This window comes from Bradysia coprophila, unplaced genomic scaffold (genome assembly GCF_014529535.1).
Source record: "Bradysia coprophila strain Holo2 unplaced genomic scaffold, BU_Bcop_v1 contig_358, whole genome shotgun sequence".
NCBI lineage: Eukaryota > Metazoa > Arthropoda > Insecta > Diptera > Sciaridae > Bradysia > Bradysia coprophila.
In genome coordinates, this window is record NW_023503616.1 from 753,973 (window position 1) to 771,633 (window position 17,661).

Consider the following 17,661-nt stretch of genomic DNA (forward strand, 5'->3'; position numbering starts at 1 on the left):
GGGAAATAGAGTTCTGTTGACGGATAATAGAATTTTTATTATTCTATTTCCGTGTGATTTCGTGTATGTATGACATTGTTTTTTGACTATTGGGATTATATCCCTCCTTGCATTCGGCGCGTGCCAGTATTTACGTGCCGGAATGATTATGCTATGACTAGAGTCCAATTTTTACCAAATTTTCCAATTTCACACATTTTTCTTTTGCTATTACAATTTTGCAGACGTAAATACTACCACTTTCGTATCTAAACTGGTATTGTTCTTGCTATTATTCTCCGTCTCACTGTGGTTTCTCTTAAATGACAAAACCAGAGAATACAGTGTTAAAAGAGCGTAAAAACGGGAAAATACCCGTTAATTCAACAGAGCTTGATATGCCAAAATGTGTATGAAAACATTCGAAAAACCAGTTTATTTAACTGATTTCTATGGGAGTTATGTCAAAATTTCCAACTTAATTTAACACTGTACAGTTTAGATACGAAAGTGGCAGTATTGACGTTCGCAAAACAGTATACATTACATACAAACATAACAAAAAGTATTTTACAAGTATTTCGATAACCAAATTACAGAATTTACACGTAATTTTGTCTTTTAAAAAAATGTACAAAGTTTAAGAGGTGACGAACATTATAAGCAACTACAAAAATTAGGAGTTATCACATTTCTTTTTCAGCAGATTCTACAGAATAAATAGATAAATAAATATAACGTCAGAATCTGTGGGTCTAGAAATATCAGGATCCTACAAAAAAAAACAAAAATGTGATAATCCTAATTTTTTGTAGATGTATCCATACATAACACTGATATCACTTCGTTCAATAAACTTTTTGCTCTGTCAACTTTCTTGTGCTTATTGCACAACTTTTTTTTTTGTAAACTAACTGATTAGTGTTCCCTGAAATGAGTATTTAATTGCACATTAATACAGACACATAAATAAATAAATATTTACATTCTGCATACATATTGTTATTATAGATCGAATTTAAGAAGAATTAAAAGTTAACTTTTCTCAAGACAAATTTATTTTAAAGTAAAATAGAAAAAAAAACGAACAAAATATTTGATATTCCCAACTTAAATACTCCACTTTTTGCAGGTAAACATTTTTTTAAATTTAAATATTCAACAAATTTTATCCACTAAAAATCTACTGATTTGGGTTTCTATTATTCATATTTTTGTTCATAATAAAGTATTTATCGGCAAAATGTACGAGGTATGCAACCTATGCAACATAAACCAATGGTTACAGACGATATAAAATCAAACCTGTGTATTACCGTCTGTGAAAGGTTAATAGAATTCCATTGGTAACGTTTTAGAGAGTTTCGTATATTTTCCGATAAATATCTAAAAATAACAAACATAACAAAAAGAAATATTTGTAATTTTAGGAGAATTATCATTAAAAATTTTAAATGAAAATAACAGAAAATACAAAAAAAATCTACAAAATGTATACATTGCCAAATTATATTTAGAAGAAGGAAGAAGAAAAGATTTTCATGAAAATCATGTCCTTTTATATTAAAAACAAAGAGAAGAAGAAAAAAATAAACGAATATGCTACGCATGTTTCATAATAGTGAACTATCTTAGTTAGTTTTACAATTTGTTGTTGACTCATGAAAAATTAAATTTTAAACACTTAAAAATTAAGGAAAAATAATAAAAACAAAAACAAATCATATTACGTAATAATGTATAAAATTTTATGAATAAAGTCTAACCACGAATTCAGCGTTATGCTTTTCATTAAATATTTACAGTTTACATCATACTCTTCGCCTCGAAATTTTTACTTTTTCTGTCACATTAGAATACCATTTTCCTATCAGTATCATGGCAGTATAGTATGTTACGTCACTGTTTGTAAATATTTGTTTAAGCAAGTGTGAGGTTTGCGGAACGAGCCGAAGGCGAGTGGAGTAATCACACGTGCCTAAACAAGCATTTACAAGCAGTGACGTAACACATTTTACATGTTTGTGGACGGTAAGTGCATTTTCCCTGTAACAAGCAGTGATGTAAAGTGCACTTTACTGTGCGTAAGCATGTAAATAGTAGATTACGTCCATGGGTCCAAGTTTTTATTTTGACGAGTGGGGACGTTATAGCCCGACCCGAAGTAGAGGTTGGTATTGCACCTCGTCAAAATAAAAATTACGACTCACGTACGTACCGTGCTTTACGTAAACCCATATTTCATATGAGCGAAGCGCCATTTAACATTGCTGGATCACGTAATGGTTATTTGGATCACAAGGGACGAAAGTAAAAAAATTCAACCGTGTGCGACGTTTGCAGCCCGTGGTCGAAGGCCTGGTAAAAGAAAAAATATTAAATTAATGGCAATGTTCTTTTCTATCACAACAATCACAGCGATCACAACGACACCAGACGGAACACATGTTGTTGCTGTCATTTACTTTCGCATCCTCGTTTGAGAGCCGAAAGTACTTTCGCTCCTCTGTTGTTGCTGTCATTTACTTTCGCATCTTCGTTTGGGGGGCGAAAGTACTTTCTCACCTCTTATGATGTCGTGGCTTACTGAGAGTTGAATTTTTAAACTTTCGCATCTCATTCGGGAAGCGAAATAGTTATTTTCATGCTTCGGGGCCGAAAATGAGGGCAATTTTTCGAATTTTCTCGGGTTTCCGGCCCTCTGCATGAAAACTCACATGTGCACCTGTTTGGGACGGTTGATTTAAGGCACTTTCGCTTGTAAGCCTCACTTCGTTCGGCCTACAATCCGCGAAATTGCCTAAAATCAATCGTCCAAAACAGGTACACAAATGACTATTGTGTATGTGTTTTGGACGTTTGATTTTAGGCAATTTTGCGAGTTGTGAGGGCTACATGCGAAAGTGCCTAAAATCAAACGTCCAAAACAGATACTCAAAAAATTTTTCATGTAAGGGGTCGAAAACCCGAGAAAAATCTCGAAACTCCCTCATTTTCGGCCCCGACACATGAAAATAACTATTTCACTTCGTTCGGGCTACAACAAGCGAAATTGCCTAAAAACAATCGTGCAAAACAGATACACAAATAACTATTTCATGCTTCGGGGCCGAAAATGAGGGCAATTTTTTGAATTTTCTCGGGTTTCCGGCCCTCTGCATGAAAACTTACATGTGCACCTGTTTGGGATGGTTGATTTTAGGCACTTTCGCTTGTAAGCCTCACTTCGTTCGGCCTACAATCCGCGAAATTGTACGAACGAAGTGAGGTCTACAAGCGAAAGTGCCTTAAATCAACCGTCCCAAACAGGTGCACATGTAAGTTTTCATGCAGAGGGCCGGAAACCCGAGAAAATTCGAAAAATTGCCCTCATTTTCGGCCCCGAAGCATGAAAAACTTAATACGTAACTCTTTCGGCCTCCTCAATTGATACGTAAATAACTATTAATACGCTTTGGCCATAGCATCTACAACCTGTATGCATACCAATTTTGCTTACCCTGAGACGAAAAGCTCAGTGGCGCAATTTGCAAGAACTGAATTTCTGCACACAGAAAACAAAACAGTAATCCTTTGTACATACCAATTTGTCTATACCAATTTTGTTTGACCTGAGACGCAACATGGGAACTACTGGTGTCAGTATTACTGACGTAAAAGTCGGTTCTGCTTCTAAACCGAGCAGTCCCGGCCCATTCCACGATGTTCCCTCGGGGCGTTGCAACCCCGCGATCCATTAAAGAGCACAACTAACAGATTTATTGATCATAACGTCATACGCTTGCCGTTTACAAGAACCTAAAACATGATAATTTCAACGAGAGTCATAAATGTTAACCAAAACATTGAAATGATTCCCATTTGTAAGGAAAACCATTTAATCCAAACCTAATACAAAAATAATAACCTTTCAGTGAGTATGAACAATTTATCAATTTATTTTTAACAAAAAACGACCAGCATCAACCCGTAAGTCATCACCTAACTTGGTCAGTTATATAATAACTGCAAGCAAATTTTATTTTGTTTTCTCTGGTTTATAGAACCGAACGAAAAACGCATCTTGAGTATTTCTTTTTTATAACACATTCACGCGAATACCAGCGAATGCAATTTATTGCAAGACATCAATAAATAACACCTAAATTTTCAATATACCACAGATATAATACAACAAATTACAATGTTATAAATAATAATAAATGAAATGAAAATAAAATATTATGTTTGCAGATTTGTTTATTCGAACATTTTCGATTTAGTAAAAACAACAATTTCGTTTGATGTGTACACTGTTAAATTCATGCTGCAAAGATAATATCTTGAACTAAATTGAAGTTCTCATGTATACCTGAGGGATTTTTTTGAAAGCGGACCAGGCTCCGTCGGAGCTATTTTCTAGCGACGCTTGAGCGAGATGGTCAGATAGCGCTTGGCCCAAATAGTCGAAAGCCGCAGTCGTTCAATTTTAATATTCTTTTATTGGCTGGTTAACTTCCACCGAAAGTCGAAAAAGGGTGTTTTTTGTCCGGTTTTTTTTTGTTATTTCGGAACAATTGGTCAGAACATGTAAGATATCTGAGCTTCCCCGTATCTACTGGATAATACCTATCCAATGAACCCTCACACAGTAAATCACGGACAAAAAGCACCTATTATCGACTTTCGGGGGAAGTTAAGCAGCCAATAAAAGATTATCAAAATTAAACGACTACGGTTTTGGACTATTTGGGTAACGTGCTATCTGGGCATGTAAACAAAGCGTCGCTGGAAAATAGCTCCGACGGAGCCGGGTTCACTTTCAAAAAAATCCATCCGTTCTATTTACCCAAATGTAATCTTTAAAAAAAGTCGATATCGACCACGACGATGAGATCCAGAGCCTATTTTTCCGTAAAATAATGGTATTTTTTTCACGGGACTCGACTCCGCCTCCTTAAGACGAACTTACAACTAGTCCTAAAAAATTCCGTTTTTTATCCCTCGTACCAAAACATACTATTACACCACAAGGACGGGAAAGTTAAAAATCTTAGTTTTCACGTGAAGTTTGTTGATTCGAGGCGACGCCTTCATTTTAGAAGAATGTAACATATATAACCTGCAATACGAACCAATCATTGAATAAATTAAACAGAGTTTGAAATAGGTCCTAATTAATTAATAAGACGGCCAGCGGCTAGCGTACTGTCGATAAATGAAGAATTCAATGCAAACCCAAATCTTTATAAGTTTACCATAAATGCTCAGAAAAGTTGCGCATCATTGAAAGTTTGTTTTAAAGGCTCCAAGCTTTTACAGACGGTTTAAGAATATCACAAGTTTAATGACAGAATCTGCAATTTCTCTTATTTACCTATAATACCTATAATATATGACCTTTCACATCCGTCGAACATATCAGCAGTTTTACTATTCGATCTGTTACTTCATTTGATCTTAGCATTTTTAAGTTATTCATTTCAAATCTTTTACTTCATCTCTTTGAGCATATTTACCAGCATATTTACCAGCATATACATCGGCTGGTCACTTTGTCATTAATTGACCTGTCGTTTATTACTGAAGTCTTCATCTTCATCGACAACAGATTACATTTCATTTTTAGCAGTGCACCCTTCCATATATTCCAAACAATCAATAACACTATTGTAGCAAAAGTAATTTCAATTCCAAATACAAACAAATATTCTGCAATAACTCAAATGTTTTCACTTTGTTACTGCATCTCATACATCCAATAACCACCTTTTAACTCATTTCCTTTTTCGCTCGGGCATTTGAACGTGAACAAAATAAATGAATGAAGGTCTAATGTCTGAAGTGCATATTGAATTTATTGATTCAAGCCTTCTAGCTGTGAAGGCGTTTGTATTCATAAATCTGAATATTGGATTTTGGCTAATTTATTGCTACGCAAGGAATCTTCGATTGATTAATAAAATTTTCTATTTGTAAATTTTTTGAGGATTTTAATTGTTAATTGAGTTCTCAATTTGTCGTTGAGTGAACTACTTTCCGCATTTATTTGTCATCCTAAATAAGTGATTGAATGATTAGATGATTTTGCTACTATATAAGAGTAGTGGTTTGTCATACCTAGCTAATAATCAATCTAATAATCTTATTATCCTGTACCTCTTGTGTGACAAACATAGAAATTATAAAGCACAAAAACTGTTCATATTAACATTCAATAACTAATTAAAAAGTATCAATTCTCCAATCGATCTGCCACTATGAGCTCCTTCAGTCCACACCAGTCTCGTAACTTAATATATACACATTTAAAAGATATAAAAGAATGAAATAACTTCATCCGAAAAAAATAGCTACTGAAATACAAAATTAGAATTCAAATTTATGGTCTCGTTCATACCGACCCAAAACGATAATTTTCATGTTCGATAGATTTTATTCTTTGAATATCTTTTTTTCTGGTCTAAAATTTCTCATATATCTTAATTAATGTAGATATTTATTTCATTTTTTGTGTGACTATTTCGATGTATACCTGATAGTGTTGTTCATATAGAATATAGACACCCTAGCCGCTTTACAATTCAGCGTTTGCTTTAGTAAAAGTAGTTGAAAGTTTTTTTTTTTTTAACCAGGGCAGACTTCGTTTGTGGAATCATTATTATTTGAAAATTTGAAAATATTTCGATTCCACTTCATTTTAATGTAAAAACTCGATTTTGTTTCTCATAAAGGATAACAGATGATTAGCCGATCCAGGAAGGATTAATAAGTTGATCAGCCACATTCTCTTCTAAAAATGCTTCACGAAAATCCTTATAATTGAGTATTTTACTCCAACGTTTACAGTCTCTAAAATTCTAAATTTCCGTTTTGCTTATTTTTCTTAATTCTTCTACTCCTCTCATTTCGTCATACTGTCGTTATGGAGAAATGAGAGGAACTGGGAGGAATGAGAGACATGGGAATTGAAAATGTTAGTGACTATACAGTACAAAGCACCTAGGGTAATAGAAGAAATTAAAGTAGTACTTTAATCAAAGTATCCGAACATTTCTATACCTTTCTTTTTTCTTATCAGACACAATTAATAACTTTGAAATTGAGATCCAAATTTTAGCGCGAAAAATAGTTTTTCAAGATAAAGACTGTCATCCACACCAAGAACTGTCTGCGCAGCTAGTTTCGTTCTGATCGGGGCGTGGCAACAGACTGTCAAAGTGATAAGAAGTTGATTTCACTCGGTATAATTGTTACTTACATACTAACTTAATCTCTTAACATACTTAATCTGCCAACAATGTCAACAACTGAAGTTTTGTGCAACCTACATCCCGGTGAACAACTTCCAGATTTGGTAAAATTAGTTTTGCGTGAATTAAAAAGTCTTCATGTATCCTGTGGTGAAAACTGTCTGGAAGTTACCAAATCTGGTCAAGATTTTATTGGCATTTGTGTCTTCTACAAAGATGGCTCAGCCTTATTGCAAGACAGAGATAGGCGCATTCGATCTGGTTACATTTTCGCCGAAGCTAGTAGTGTCTTGGCGCCTAGAACGGGTAGTAACACCATGCATAGAACTGCTTACAACTTGATCTTTGACAAAATTGAGAACACACCAGGAATTCTCATTGTGGGATTTAGTCAACAAAATAGAAAACTGAAGGGAACATCAAGAACATTTAACAGCAACAACTTAACGAACTTATTACCACAGAGTCAACGGGATGGACAGTGTCTGTTTTCATTGAGGTTGGTCGCTTTTCTTACACGAAACATATTTTTTAAAATAGAAATTCGTTTTGTTTGATCCACTCGTTCCGCGTGTACTTCAACTCATAAGAGTATCGGGAGTATCGACTCTCTTTACATTTCTTCCATTTCACACGTATCGTGGGATGTGTATTATACTATGCAACTAAAACGGTTGGAATTTGGAATACAATCATAAACAGTGATATTGTTGTTTACCACATGTGGAATACGTGGAATACAAATAAAACTGTAGGATATTAAACACGTTTAAATAGTGCGATGATTATTATTTAAGAGGAAATCCGTCCATTTCAGGACTCTCATTTTCGGATCAATCATCGTGCACAAACTGAACGGAATTCGAAATGTAACGCCCCATTCGGCCTGCCTTGCAATGTGTCTTTTCCTGATTGTGAAGACAGATGGAGACGCAAGTGACCTGGACAACTTTCCAGTGGCCGATATCGATCTCGATAACCAACAGATTTTTTTACGCACATTCTTTGCTAACTACAATGTTGCCGAAAATATCCTGAAAGTAGCATTTAATGATATTTCTGGAGTTGGTGTACTTTCACCTCTTCTATTTGGCTTGGACAGGAAAGCCGAAAAGTATACCAGAGCGAAATGGGCAATGAAACAGCTAATGGAAGGATTCAAGGCAGACATGTCACCGCATGAGTTTCAATCGTTTATGCAAAATCTCACCGACAGATACACGAAAGATTCATTTATCGGATCCATTTTATATTGGATTTGTGTAATATTTGGAATTATTCCGTTACGTTAATAACTGAATGATTACTTACGTTAATAAATAATTTACTTAACATTACATACAAGAAGTCATTACATCCGTTGAACCTGAAGAAGAGTAAGGCCCAAATATTTTAACACAAAGAGGTAGGGCCTTCTTTTTATTGATTCGAACCATTGAAAGTTCGACAAAATAGTCATATTTACCACCCACACATCCTACCAGGAAAAATTTTCATTAAAAAAGTACATTTTTTTGATCACTCACTTACACAAGTTTGCAGAAATTACAGGTGAGGTGAGGCCAAAAAGTTTCGGCCGATAAAAAAAATTCAATTTTACCAATAAAAAATAATAAACTACCGACAAAAACAGTACCGATAAAAAATAATAAAATACCGATAGAAATGTGATGCATTTCGATGGCACCTCTTCCAGCTGGATGTTGGGTGGCGACGAAGTTTACGTGAGTTCCACCACCTGCACCATACTTTTTTTTTAAGTGATGTGGAATATCTTAGCACAATTCAAGACTTTGTTGAGTTGAGATTGATGCCGTAAAGGCGTTTTGTTGGTTCCTAGGGAATTTATCTTTTTATGAAATGGAACGTAAATGCGTTTAGTTCATTCCTAGGGAATTCATTCTTATTATGTTGTCCAAAGCTGGATGTTAAGGAGCTTCGGTACACTTTACTCGACCGTGAAATGTAAAATTAAGTTGTGGGCTTTGCTCGATTTATCGGTCATGTCAAACGTAGACAATTTTATTGTGAGACGTTTCGCAGCTTATTGCTGCATCATCAGTCTTTATTATAAAAACATTTGCTTATTTAGCTAACACCGATCCACCGACCATTTATGTCACTAATGTTAGCTAAATAAGCAAATGTTTTTATAATAAAGACTGATGATGCAGCAATAAGCTGCGAAACGTCTCACAATAAAATTGTTTACGTTTGACATGACCGATAAATCGAGCAAAGCCCACAACTTAATTCATTCTTTTATAAAATGTAACGTAAAGGAGTTAATTTCTTCCCTACAGAATTCAGCTTTTTCCAAAAAGAATAATAATTTTGATTGTACATAGAAAGCGTTTTAACACGCCGAGCGAATCGGCCCATTGCCCCTTGCTTGCTCTTATGTCTCCGCTGTACTATTGATGGAATGTAGTTTGGAGATAGATGTAAACCACGGCAGAGTAAATTAAACCAGGCAGGAGCGGTACATTTTCGAAACGTCAAATAATGTACCTAACACACTGTGTGAAAATGAACTCAAATGAACACTGACATAAATTGGAAAAATTTTATTCGCAAAAAATATAGGGTTACTAGATTATTCAGGTCTCTAATAAAATCAGCGCTACTGCTCGGTTAACTTTACTCTGTTGTTGTTTAAACGGATGGATTCAAAGATGTATTGTTTTAGTGTAAGTATTTTCAAGATATTATAAGCCTTTTGTGGACAACTAGGTATATATCGTTCACTAGTCGCACGGGTCCTCCTCTCCTGTGTTTTAAACCGAAATTTTCGAAAGGGTTTTCGGGTACCTACATCTAATATCTATTTGGGTCTGGGTCTCCGTATAAAAAGAATATAAACAGATCCACTCTGAAAGGCTCGTTTCGAACAATATTATAAATCACCGAATGCTATGTAGGTGGCCAATTAAAAATTTCAAAATAGGAATTTCACCATATGACTGCACTTCCATATTGTCACGCTATAGGCAAACAAAAAGAGCATAAAAGGTGTAAAAGGAGACTTGCTATTTAAAGGAATTCGATTTGATTGCATTCTAAAAATAAAAGAGCATTTTTGCATCAGAATAATCATGGTCTGATCATCGACCATGGATAAATTTGATGTATTTGCTGATGCAAATTTCAATAGTCTTTCGATATAAAATTCGTTTTTTATATAAAACACTCAAGCTACTTTTAACCAAACAAATGTTCAATATTTTTCGATTCATATCCATCGGTGGCATTTACAGTAAATCGGAATTCAGACCCAATTAACAAATTTTTAAAATTTTCAAATTTGGCATATTTATACCTACTACATCCGCGATACCAAACACCTCAGATAAAACAACGAAAACAAATATGTTAAATTGATCATATCGACAAAAACGATGGACTTGTATTGGGGATTTTTTTTTTGCAAGAATTATTTTAGGAAATGATTGTATTCATTCATTCTTTTCGTGTTCCTGGTATTTATTTGCGGCATAAAATAATGTGCTCCAATTTTTCGATGATTCTTTCGGTTCTCATCAACATTTTTGTCATCAATAAAGTCCATTACAGCTCTGTGTATTTCTTCTAGATTCTCATGGATTTCTATTAATTATTTCGGTTTTGATGTCTTTTAAGCGAATTCAGTGGAAAATGGTCGGTCGGGTAAAAGATGAAATGTTTGAGAGTAAAATGACGAGAGAAATTATAATTGGGACATTCTGGTAGCAGTCATCGCATATTTCTGTTTGTATAAGAAACCATATACGTTAAGACACAGTAGGATATAGCACATTTCTGGGTGCAGTTTGTTCAGATACTTTAATTTAAGGTGTAATCTTATACTCTCTACATTTCAACCTTTCACAGACGGCAAGTATATTAACAATTTTACTGTCGAATCTTTTACTTCCATTGATCTAAGTTTTTTTGAAAAGATTGAGTAACGTTAGTCAGAGTTTGCCGCTTATTCCTGAAGTTGTTAAATAGAATATTTTGTGGTTAATATTTGTGGCAAGTGTGCACGTTATTAATTATGATACTTCATTTGCTTCAAGTATCGAGTCGTTGCTGTTATTAGTTGTTTCTGAAAGGTGAAGCTATGAACTAAACACATAACTATTCAATAAATATAATTTTATTCACATGATCAATCTGGGAAAGTCTATATTACATTGTTCTTATTTTTCGTTTACAAACATGATACGATGTAATCGTTAGGTGTGAGACGCTTAATGAATATATTTACACACAGTGAATTTCATCTAAAATGAAATTGAAAATTATGGAATGTCGATGTTCACCGGGAGACGCATTACAATTGAATCGGCTCAATACATTTCCGCAAAAGTCATATGATGCATTTCTTCCAATGCATGCGATGGTGTCATTCCCGATTCTATGGTACTGCTGGTGGACGACTGAACGCTGGGTGGTCCACCCGATGTGATTGGCGTTAAATTGCCGGTTATTTGAGAGTTTCCCGTTGTTCCATCCTGTCTCATAACATTTCGTCGCCATTTCGCGCGTGCATTCTGAAACCATACCTTTGGAGAAACGATTAGGAACTGATTAACAGGAGTCTCTCTGATTTTACCTGCAAGACTCTTTTCGATAATCCGGTCTTTTGGGCCAGTTGCTTTAAGTCTTTGGCGTCTGGATTTTGATTGATAGCGAAATAAGATTTCATTGTGCGTAATTGATGATGTTTAAACGATGTTCGCATGCGTTTAGATCTTGACTGAGATGAGAGATTGCTGGAACCAGGCGACTGACTTCCATCGTATGATAAATCCAATGATGACAATGGTAGATCGGTATGCTGAATGTCTGAATTTGGAGGAAATATTTTTTGTCTTTAAATGCTTTTTGAGGAAATGACAACAATTTCCCAGAATACTCTTAGAGACATAGTTAGTAAAGAAAAAAATGACAGAGCTTAAGTATGTTATTTAAATTGAGCTGAAATTAACCAGAAATTATACTGAGATTGGAGTCTAAATTGGAAGTCTGTATTCATAGCAACATTTTTCTTGAGAGTTATGACCAGACAAGAGTTATGACCTGTCGAGAGTTACAACTGACGGAACCTTCGACATTTGGATCATTATCCTGTCACAGAAGGCAAGGATATTAACAGTTTTACTATTTAAACTGTTACTTCATTTGATCGAAGATTATCAGAAATTGATTTCAGAAATCTTTTACTTCATTTGGTTTGAACATGCTTTTTGATAAATAAGACCTCATTATAGTCAGAGCTTGTCGTTTATTATTGCTGTTGTTGTCGTTAACAGATGAAAGCCTTCTATAACAGGTTATAAATAGTTCAGAGTTATGAGTCTTCCAGAGGTATGACGTTTCGTCATTGACGTATGAGCAGAAACAATTTTTGGGCGAATATTTTCCTAAAATTTCTCATATTTTTCATAAAGTTCTTATATTTCTACAAATTTTTCCAAAATCATTTTTTGGAAAAATGAAGGAAAAAATGCGGGAAAATTCAAGAAAAAATGAAAAAGTTTCGTTGTAAGAGAAGAAATTATTCAAATCTTTCGGAACTTTTCCAGAAATTTTTAAGAACTTTCAGAATTAAAATTTTCAAAAACTAGCGTTAATCTTCGATAATTATGATTCTACTATACATGAGAGTTATTTCAGACAATACTCGTTAACAATGTTTCGATTTTCACTTATAATTGAAAAAATACCCTCTCTAGCAAACAAACTAGGACAATTGTGGTGGTGTTTGGTGTGCAAAAATGAAATAAAGTGTAAAATTTGTGTATGTGGATGTTGCGTTAAAAAAATTGCGGCGCGGCAACTCTATCACAAAAAAATCAGCGTCAATTTTGTCAAAATAAGGTGGTATTTTGACTGCGTCAAAACGAAGTTTGTTTGCTAAAAAGGGTATTGGTTGGTGTAAAACTAGAATATTATAAGTATGTCTTCCATACACTTTGTATGAAAATTTTCTTATAAGTCTCACGTTTTGCGTCGACTTAAAATTATTTTACGTGTTACGGCATGTTTCATTTTCATTTACATTGCCTAATCACGTAAAGCATTGTACTTACGAGGTTCCAAGTTGTTATTTGACAAGTGGGGAATACAGCCCTCCCCTTCAGGTCGGGCTGTAACACCCCACTTATCAAATACACAACTTGAAACCTCGGAAGTAATATACTAATAAGTGACAATCGCAATCTTCGTATTACAACAATGCTTTATTTCCTATTACTTGTAAAGATGTGAAGAGTACAGTGGATGCAGGAGAAAACAATTTTAGTACTTTTAGTACAAGAGTACTTTCTGTGGCTGGCTAAAGGACACAAAATAATTAGATTACGAAATTTCTACTACGACTTCCTAATTACTATGGGAAAGAAGGCAGTTTGGGCTAGAGTTGTATGCATACCATCAGCTTTTTACGTGATAGCTCACTTAAATAAGAATTGGCAAATAAATGAAACAATGCTTCACCTACTTGTGACTAAAGTAAACGAAACAATAAAATATTTTCGAAGTAATATAGATCCAGTACCCCTATTGCTTAAGTAAATAAAATTACTAAGTAAATATTGCCATGGGTTTTAGTGCGTGGGGATGTGGATATGGAACAATTACGAAAAATATTATGATTATTTGAACGATGAATGAAGTGTCCTTGTGTATTTCACAAACGAATCATGTTTTAAGCGGAAAACACTTCCTTCCGAAATGTTTTCCATAACAAAAAAACAATCAGAAGAAAACAAATAAATTTCTCAATTGAACAAAAAACATTCTTTGTGTTTCTGACTGATGAAGCATTTAGAAAAACAGTTTCAAAATTGATAAAAAAGTGGGAATCAGTCGAACAGTCTAGCAGCTACAATAAGGTAAAAAAGGATTTCCGAATTTCATTTAGTTTTTAATAACAGCATGAAGTCCTTCGTCATTATAATAACTTTCTATTCCATTTTTCTTCGCTACTATCACGCAAACCCGATCTCAAACACTTCATAAATATAAAATCAGAAAATCAAACTATAGAAAAAGTCACGTAGTTTTGTTCTCACGGGGTTAAAAATTCGCAACACATTCACCCCTATGTTGTTTTGAAGTTGTGCGATAAGATTTCATACTACGTATATAGGTATGCATATACGTCGCTTTATCTGTTGTTTTCAAATCATACAAGAACAATTCGATGGTGGTTGGGAAATAAAACGAATATAAATCGATTGGCACAAAAAAAAATAAAGGAATTGCGTCAACAACACAAAATTTATACCAAGCAGAAAACAACAATGTTACAACAATATAACCATTTATCAGCATACCTATTCGCAACGTCGGTCTGTTGTCAATCGGATCGCTTTGACTAGTCGGTTTGCGTTTTCTCGGTCGTCCTTTTTGTGGACTGGTCGGAAAAAATGTTTGAACCGAATTCGATTCACTAAAAATTGCTTATTTTCAAATTAGTAACAAATTTGCTATGCAACTCAAACACAAATCATTACCTCAAGATATCAGTGTCGTAATGTTCACCGCAAAACACACGACCACCTCGAATAGCAGCTGTATCACCGGTACTTAATTGAGCACCGCACAAAATGCATGAGAAACAACTAATATGAAATACCAGTTCTCGAGCTCGCATCACCAATTCCGATGAACATAGTCCAGCGCCGCAACGTCCGCAACGTCGAGAAAATAGTCTGTAAGTGAGACATCCAATGATTTTGTTTGAGTTCATTGATAAAAAAAAATATTTTGAGAGAAAATGTGTCCAGCCGAACCACAGTTTCTAATAAAAAGAGTGTGCACTGTCTGTCGTTCCCACAAAAAATAAATCGTAAAAAATCTACAAACGCGATGCATATTTAATGAAATCGACTTGAAAGTGGTCCATAAAAAAATTTCAATCCTATAGTCACTGGATTGTGCTTCTCTCTTCCAATATCAGCTTTTATTTTATACTTTTATTAGATCCAGATGGTACAGTGATTGAGTTAACGGTCACTATATTCGTTTCATGTTCACGAATTTCAAGGAATTCTAAAACTTAATTGTTTAATCGATTTCTCGATGAATTATTTTGTGTAAACCAGTTTTTCGTCGGAGACAAATAAATGAAAATCAATTTTAAGTGATCGCATTTACTTCCTTGAATGAAGTTAAAAAAAAGGAGAAGAAGAAACTATTGAACACATAAGCGAAGAGATAATGTTCAAATGCCTCGATAACTATATAAATTTGGTTTTAAATAATGATCAAAACATCACGTTTCATGATGCTATTTTGTACACACCAAAAAGTTGTTTCCATACAATATAAAAACGACAGACCCTGGTTTATATATTGATTTAATACAACAAGACTGTTTTCCATTTTGGATGATTTTTACAAAAATAAAAACAGACGACAAAACTGCGAAACTTGTTATTGGATTGGAAGCCAAATCTAATAGTGTATTAAGTATATACATTTAGGATATGTGTATAAAAGTTCCATGTGTAGAGAGATGCACGATAAAAACCCAACCAAACAAAATATAAATAAAATAAGAATTTTTTTTCTTTCTTTTGAATAAAATAACTAAAAGGCAGAAGCAAGCAAACAGTCGCCTTTTGCGGCATTGCAGATAACAAAGGAATAAAATAAAAACGAGGTAAAATTATCGAACGTCCGTTTCTTATATATATTTTTCAGCATTTTTATTCTTTCTGACTCAATGGCACATTCTGAGTTATTTTCATTTCTTTTCTTCTTCTTTTTTCCTTTACTGGCTTTGGAATTGAAAAGCTGCAAAACACTAAAATTATAAACAAAAACAGAAGAAGGAAAAAACAACAACAACGTTAAACGTTACATTGTTCGCTTTTTGGGCGATACATTTTGGTTCCATTTTTGTTTTCTCGCTCGTATTTTATCCTTTTATTTTATATATATTTTTAAGAAACAACAAAATGGCTTGACATTATAACCAGAACAGAACAACGTTGTATATATTTGCCAAACAATTATTATTCATGAAATTCCAAAATATTTTGCAACATATAAAACATTCGAATCGAATGAATAATAAAAATTATATTTCAATGGCATTGGTTGGGCCATTGATGAATTGAACCGTAAATTTTCTTGTCAACCCGAATGTTGCGCTCATTTCGAGTTTGTGATGGATTAATACTCATCGTTGATCAATTTAATGAGCTCTGGGTTGCGGAAAGATTGAAAACATATAACAATGACATCGGAAAAAAAAAGTTTGATTTATTGATCCAAGGCGAAGTGCACTCATAAAAATGCCAATATAGGTAGGGATGAATGAATGGTTCGTTAGTTTTTGTTTATATTTATTTACCTGTAATAATCATCCTTACAGTAAATGTTTCCCTCTTTGCAAAAGCATGTTATCTCTTCGTCTAGTGGCTGTGAGCAACGGCAACATCGAAGACAAGTTCCATGCCAAGCGCTATCACCAATTGATAAATAAAAGCTGAAATAAAAATTGGCTTACAGAAACGTTTACTTGGTCAAGGTCCAACATTTTTCAACAGTTTTTTCTTGGAACAAAGATGAGCTCTAATTCGACACAGCCTTGTTCGGGTGCTAGCTATTGCTATATTATTAAAAACTTTCCTCACATTCGATCTAAGGCTCGGAATAGGTCATCCAAAATGAACTGAAATTTGACATGATTTGTAATCAACTAGGACTCGAAACAGATTGTTCTGGACTAATCTGATCTGATATAGGTAGGTGGTTCTGAAAACTTAATCTCAAAATTTTCGGGTCAATCTGAATACTATTATGAGCACGAATAGTGTTCAACGGAAAGTTAGTACCAACAACAAATCATATTAAATGTAATCGATTGCCTTCGTTTCTGTAAAGTGATTGTGTTAATTTTGCATTACCTGAATTTAGCTTGTACCGAACCTTAGTTCACCAATTCTATTAAAATGTAGGTGTTACACAAAATGGTTTCCCTACACATTGGCTCATTGGTTTTGACTATATCTACGTCTTACCGGTCTTTAATTAATGAACCGCATCCACCACATTTATGATCAGATGTAGAAGAATCCGTTGATCGTTCGGCAACAATATCCTTTAGCATTATTAGTATATTTAGACATTTATTTTAGTTTTATGTCGCTTCAACTCGTATTTACGTCAATATCGCTGAATTTTCGTTAATATCCATATCATATCGTAATGCATTACATCCTGAAACTGGAAGAAAGGTTTTTTTTAACGATTTAACCGATTCAATGATAGCAGATTTTTACGTTTAAAAACATATGCGACCCGATTTTAGAATATACTTTTGTAAATCAAAATAAAGTACTATCTAACCACCCATAAGTACCCAGACCGTCTAACACTAATTTACAATCAATTATCGAATAGTTTCGCTCTACCATTGTGTGATCTATTTTATCTGCATTAAGAATAT

General features: G+C 34.1%; 2 protein-coding genes across 2 annotated transcripts; one reads left to right on the top strand and one right to left on the bottom strand.

Moving 5' to 3' along the window:
- Positions 1–7,168: 7,168 nt before the first annotated feature.
- On the top strand, positions 7,169–8,539 carry LOC119081659. Its single transcript, XM_037190743.1, has 2 exons — positions 7,169–7,710; positions 8,029–8,539. The coding sequence occupies exons 1-2, from the start codon at positions 7,259–7,261 to the stop codon at positions 8,501–8,503; spliced, it is 927 nt and encodes a 308-aa protein (XP_037046638.1). The 5' UTR covers positions 7,169–7,258; the 3' UTR covers positions 8,504–8,539.
- A 2,794-nt stretch (positions 8,540–11,333) lies between these two features.
- On the bottom strand, positions 11,334–17,362 carry LOC119081658 (LIM/homeobox protein Lhx9-like). The gene is made up of 6 exons (XM_037190741.1): positions 17,234–17,362; positions 16,564–16,698; positions 14,717–14,914; positions 14,537–14,652; positions 11,809–12,041; positions 11,334–11,758 (listed from the first exon to the last, which is right to left on the bottom strand). The coding sequence occupies exons 1-6, from the start codon at positions 17,320–17,322 to the stop codon at positions 11,543–11,545; spliced, it is 987 nt and encodes a 328-aa protein (XP_037046636.1). The 5' UTR covers positions 17,323–17,362; the 3' UTR covers positions 11,334–11,542.
- Between the last annotated feature and the right edge of the window lie 299 nt (positions 17,363–17,661).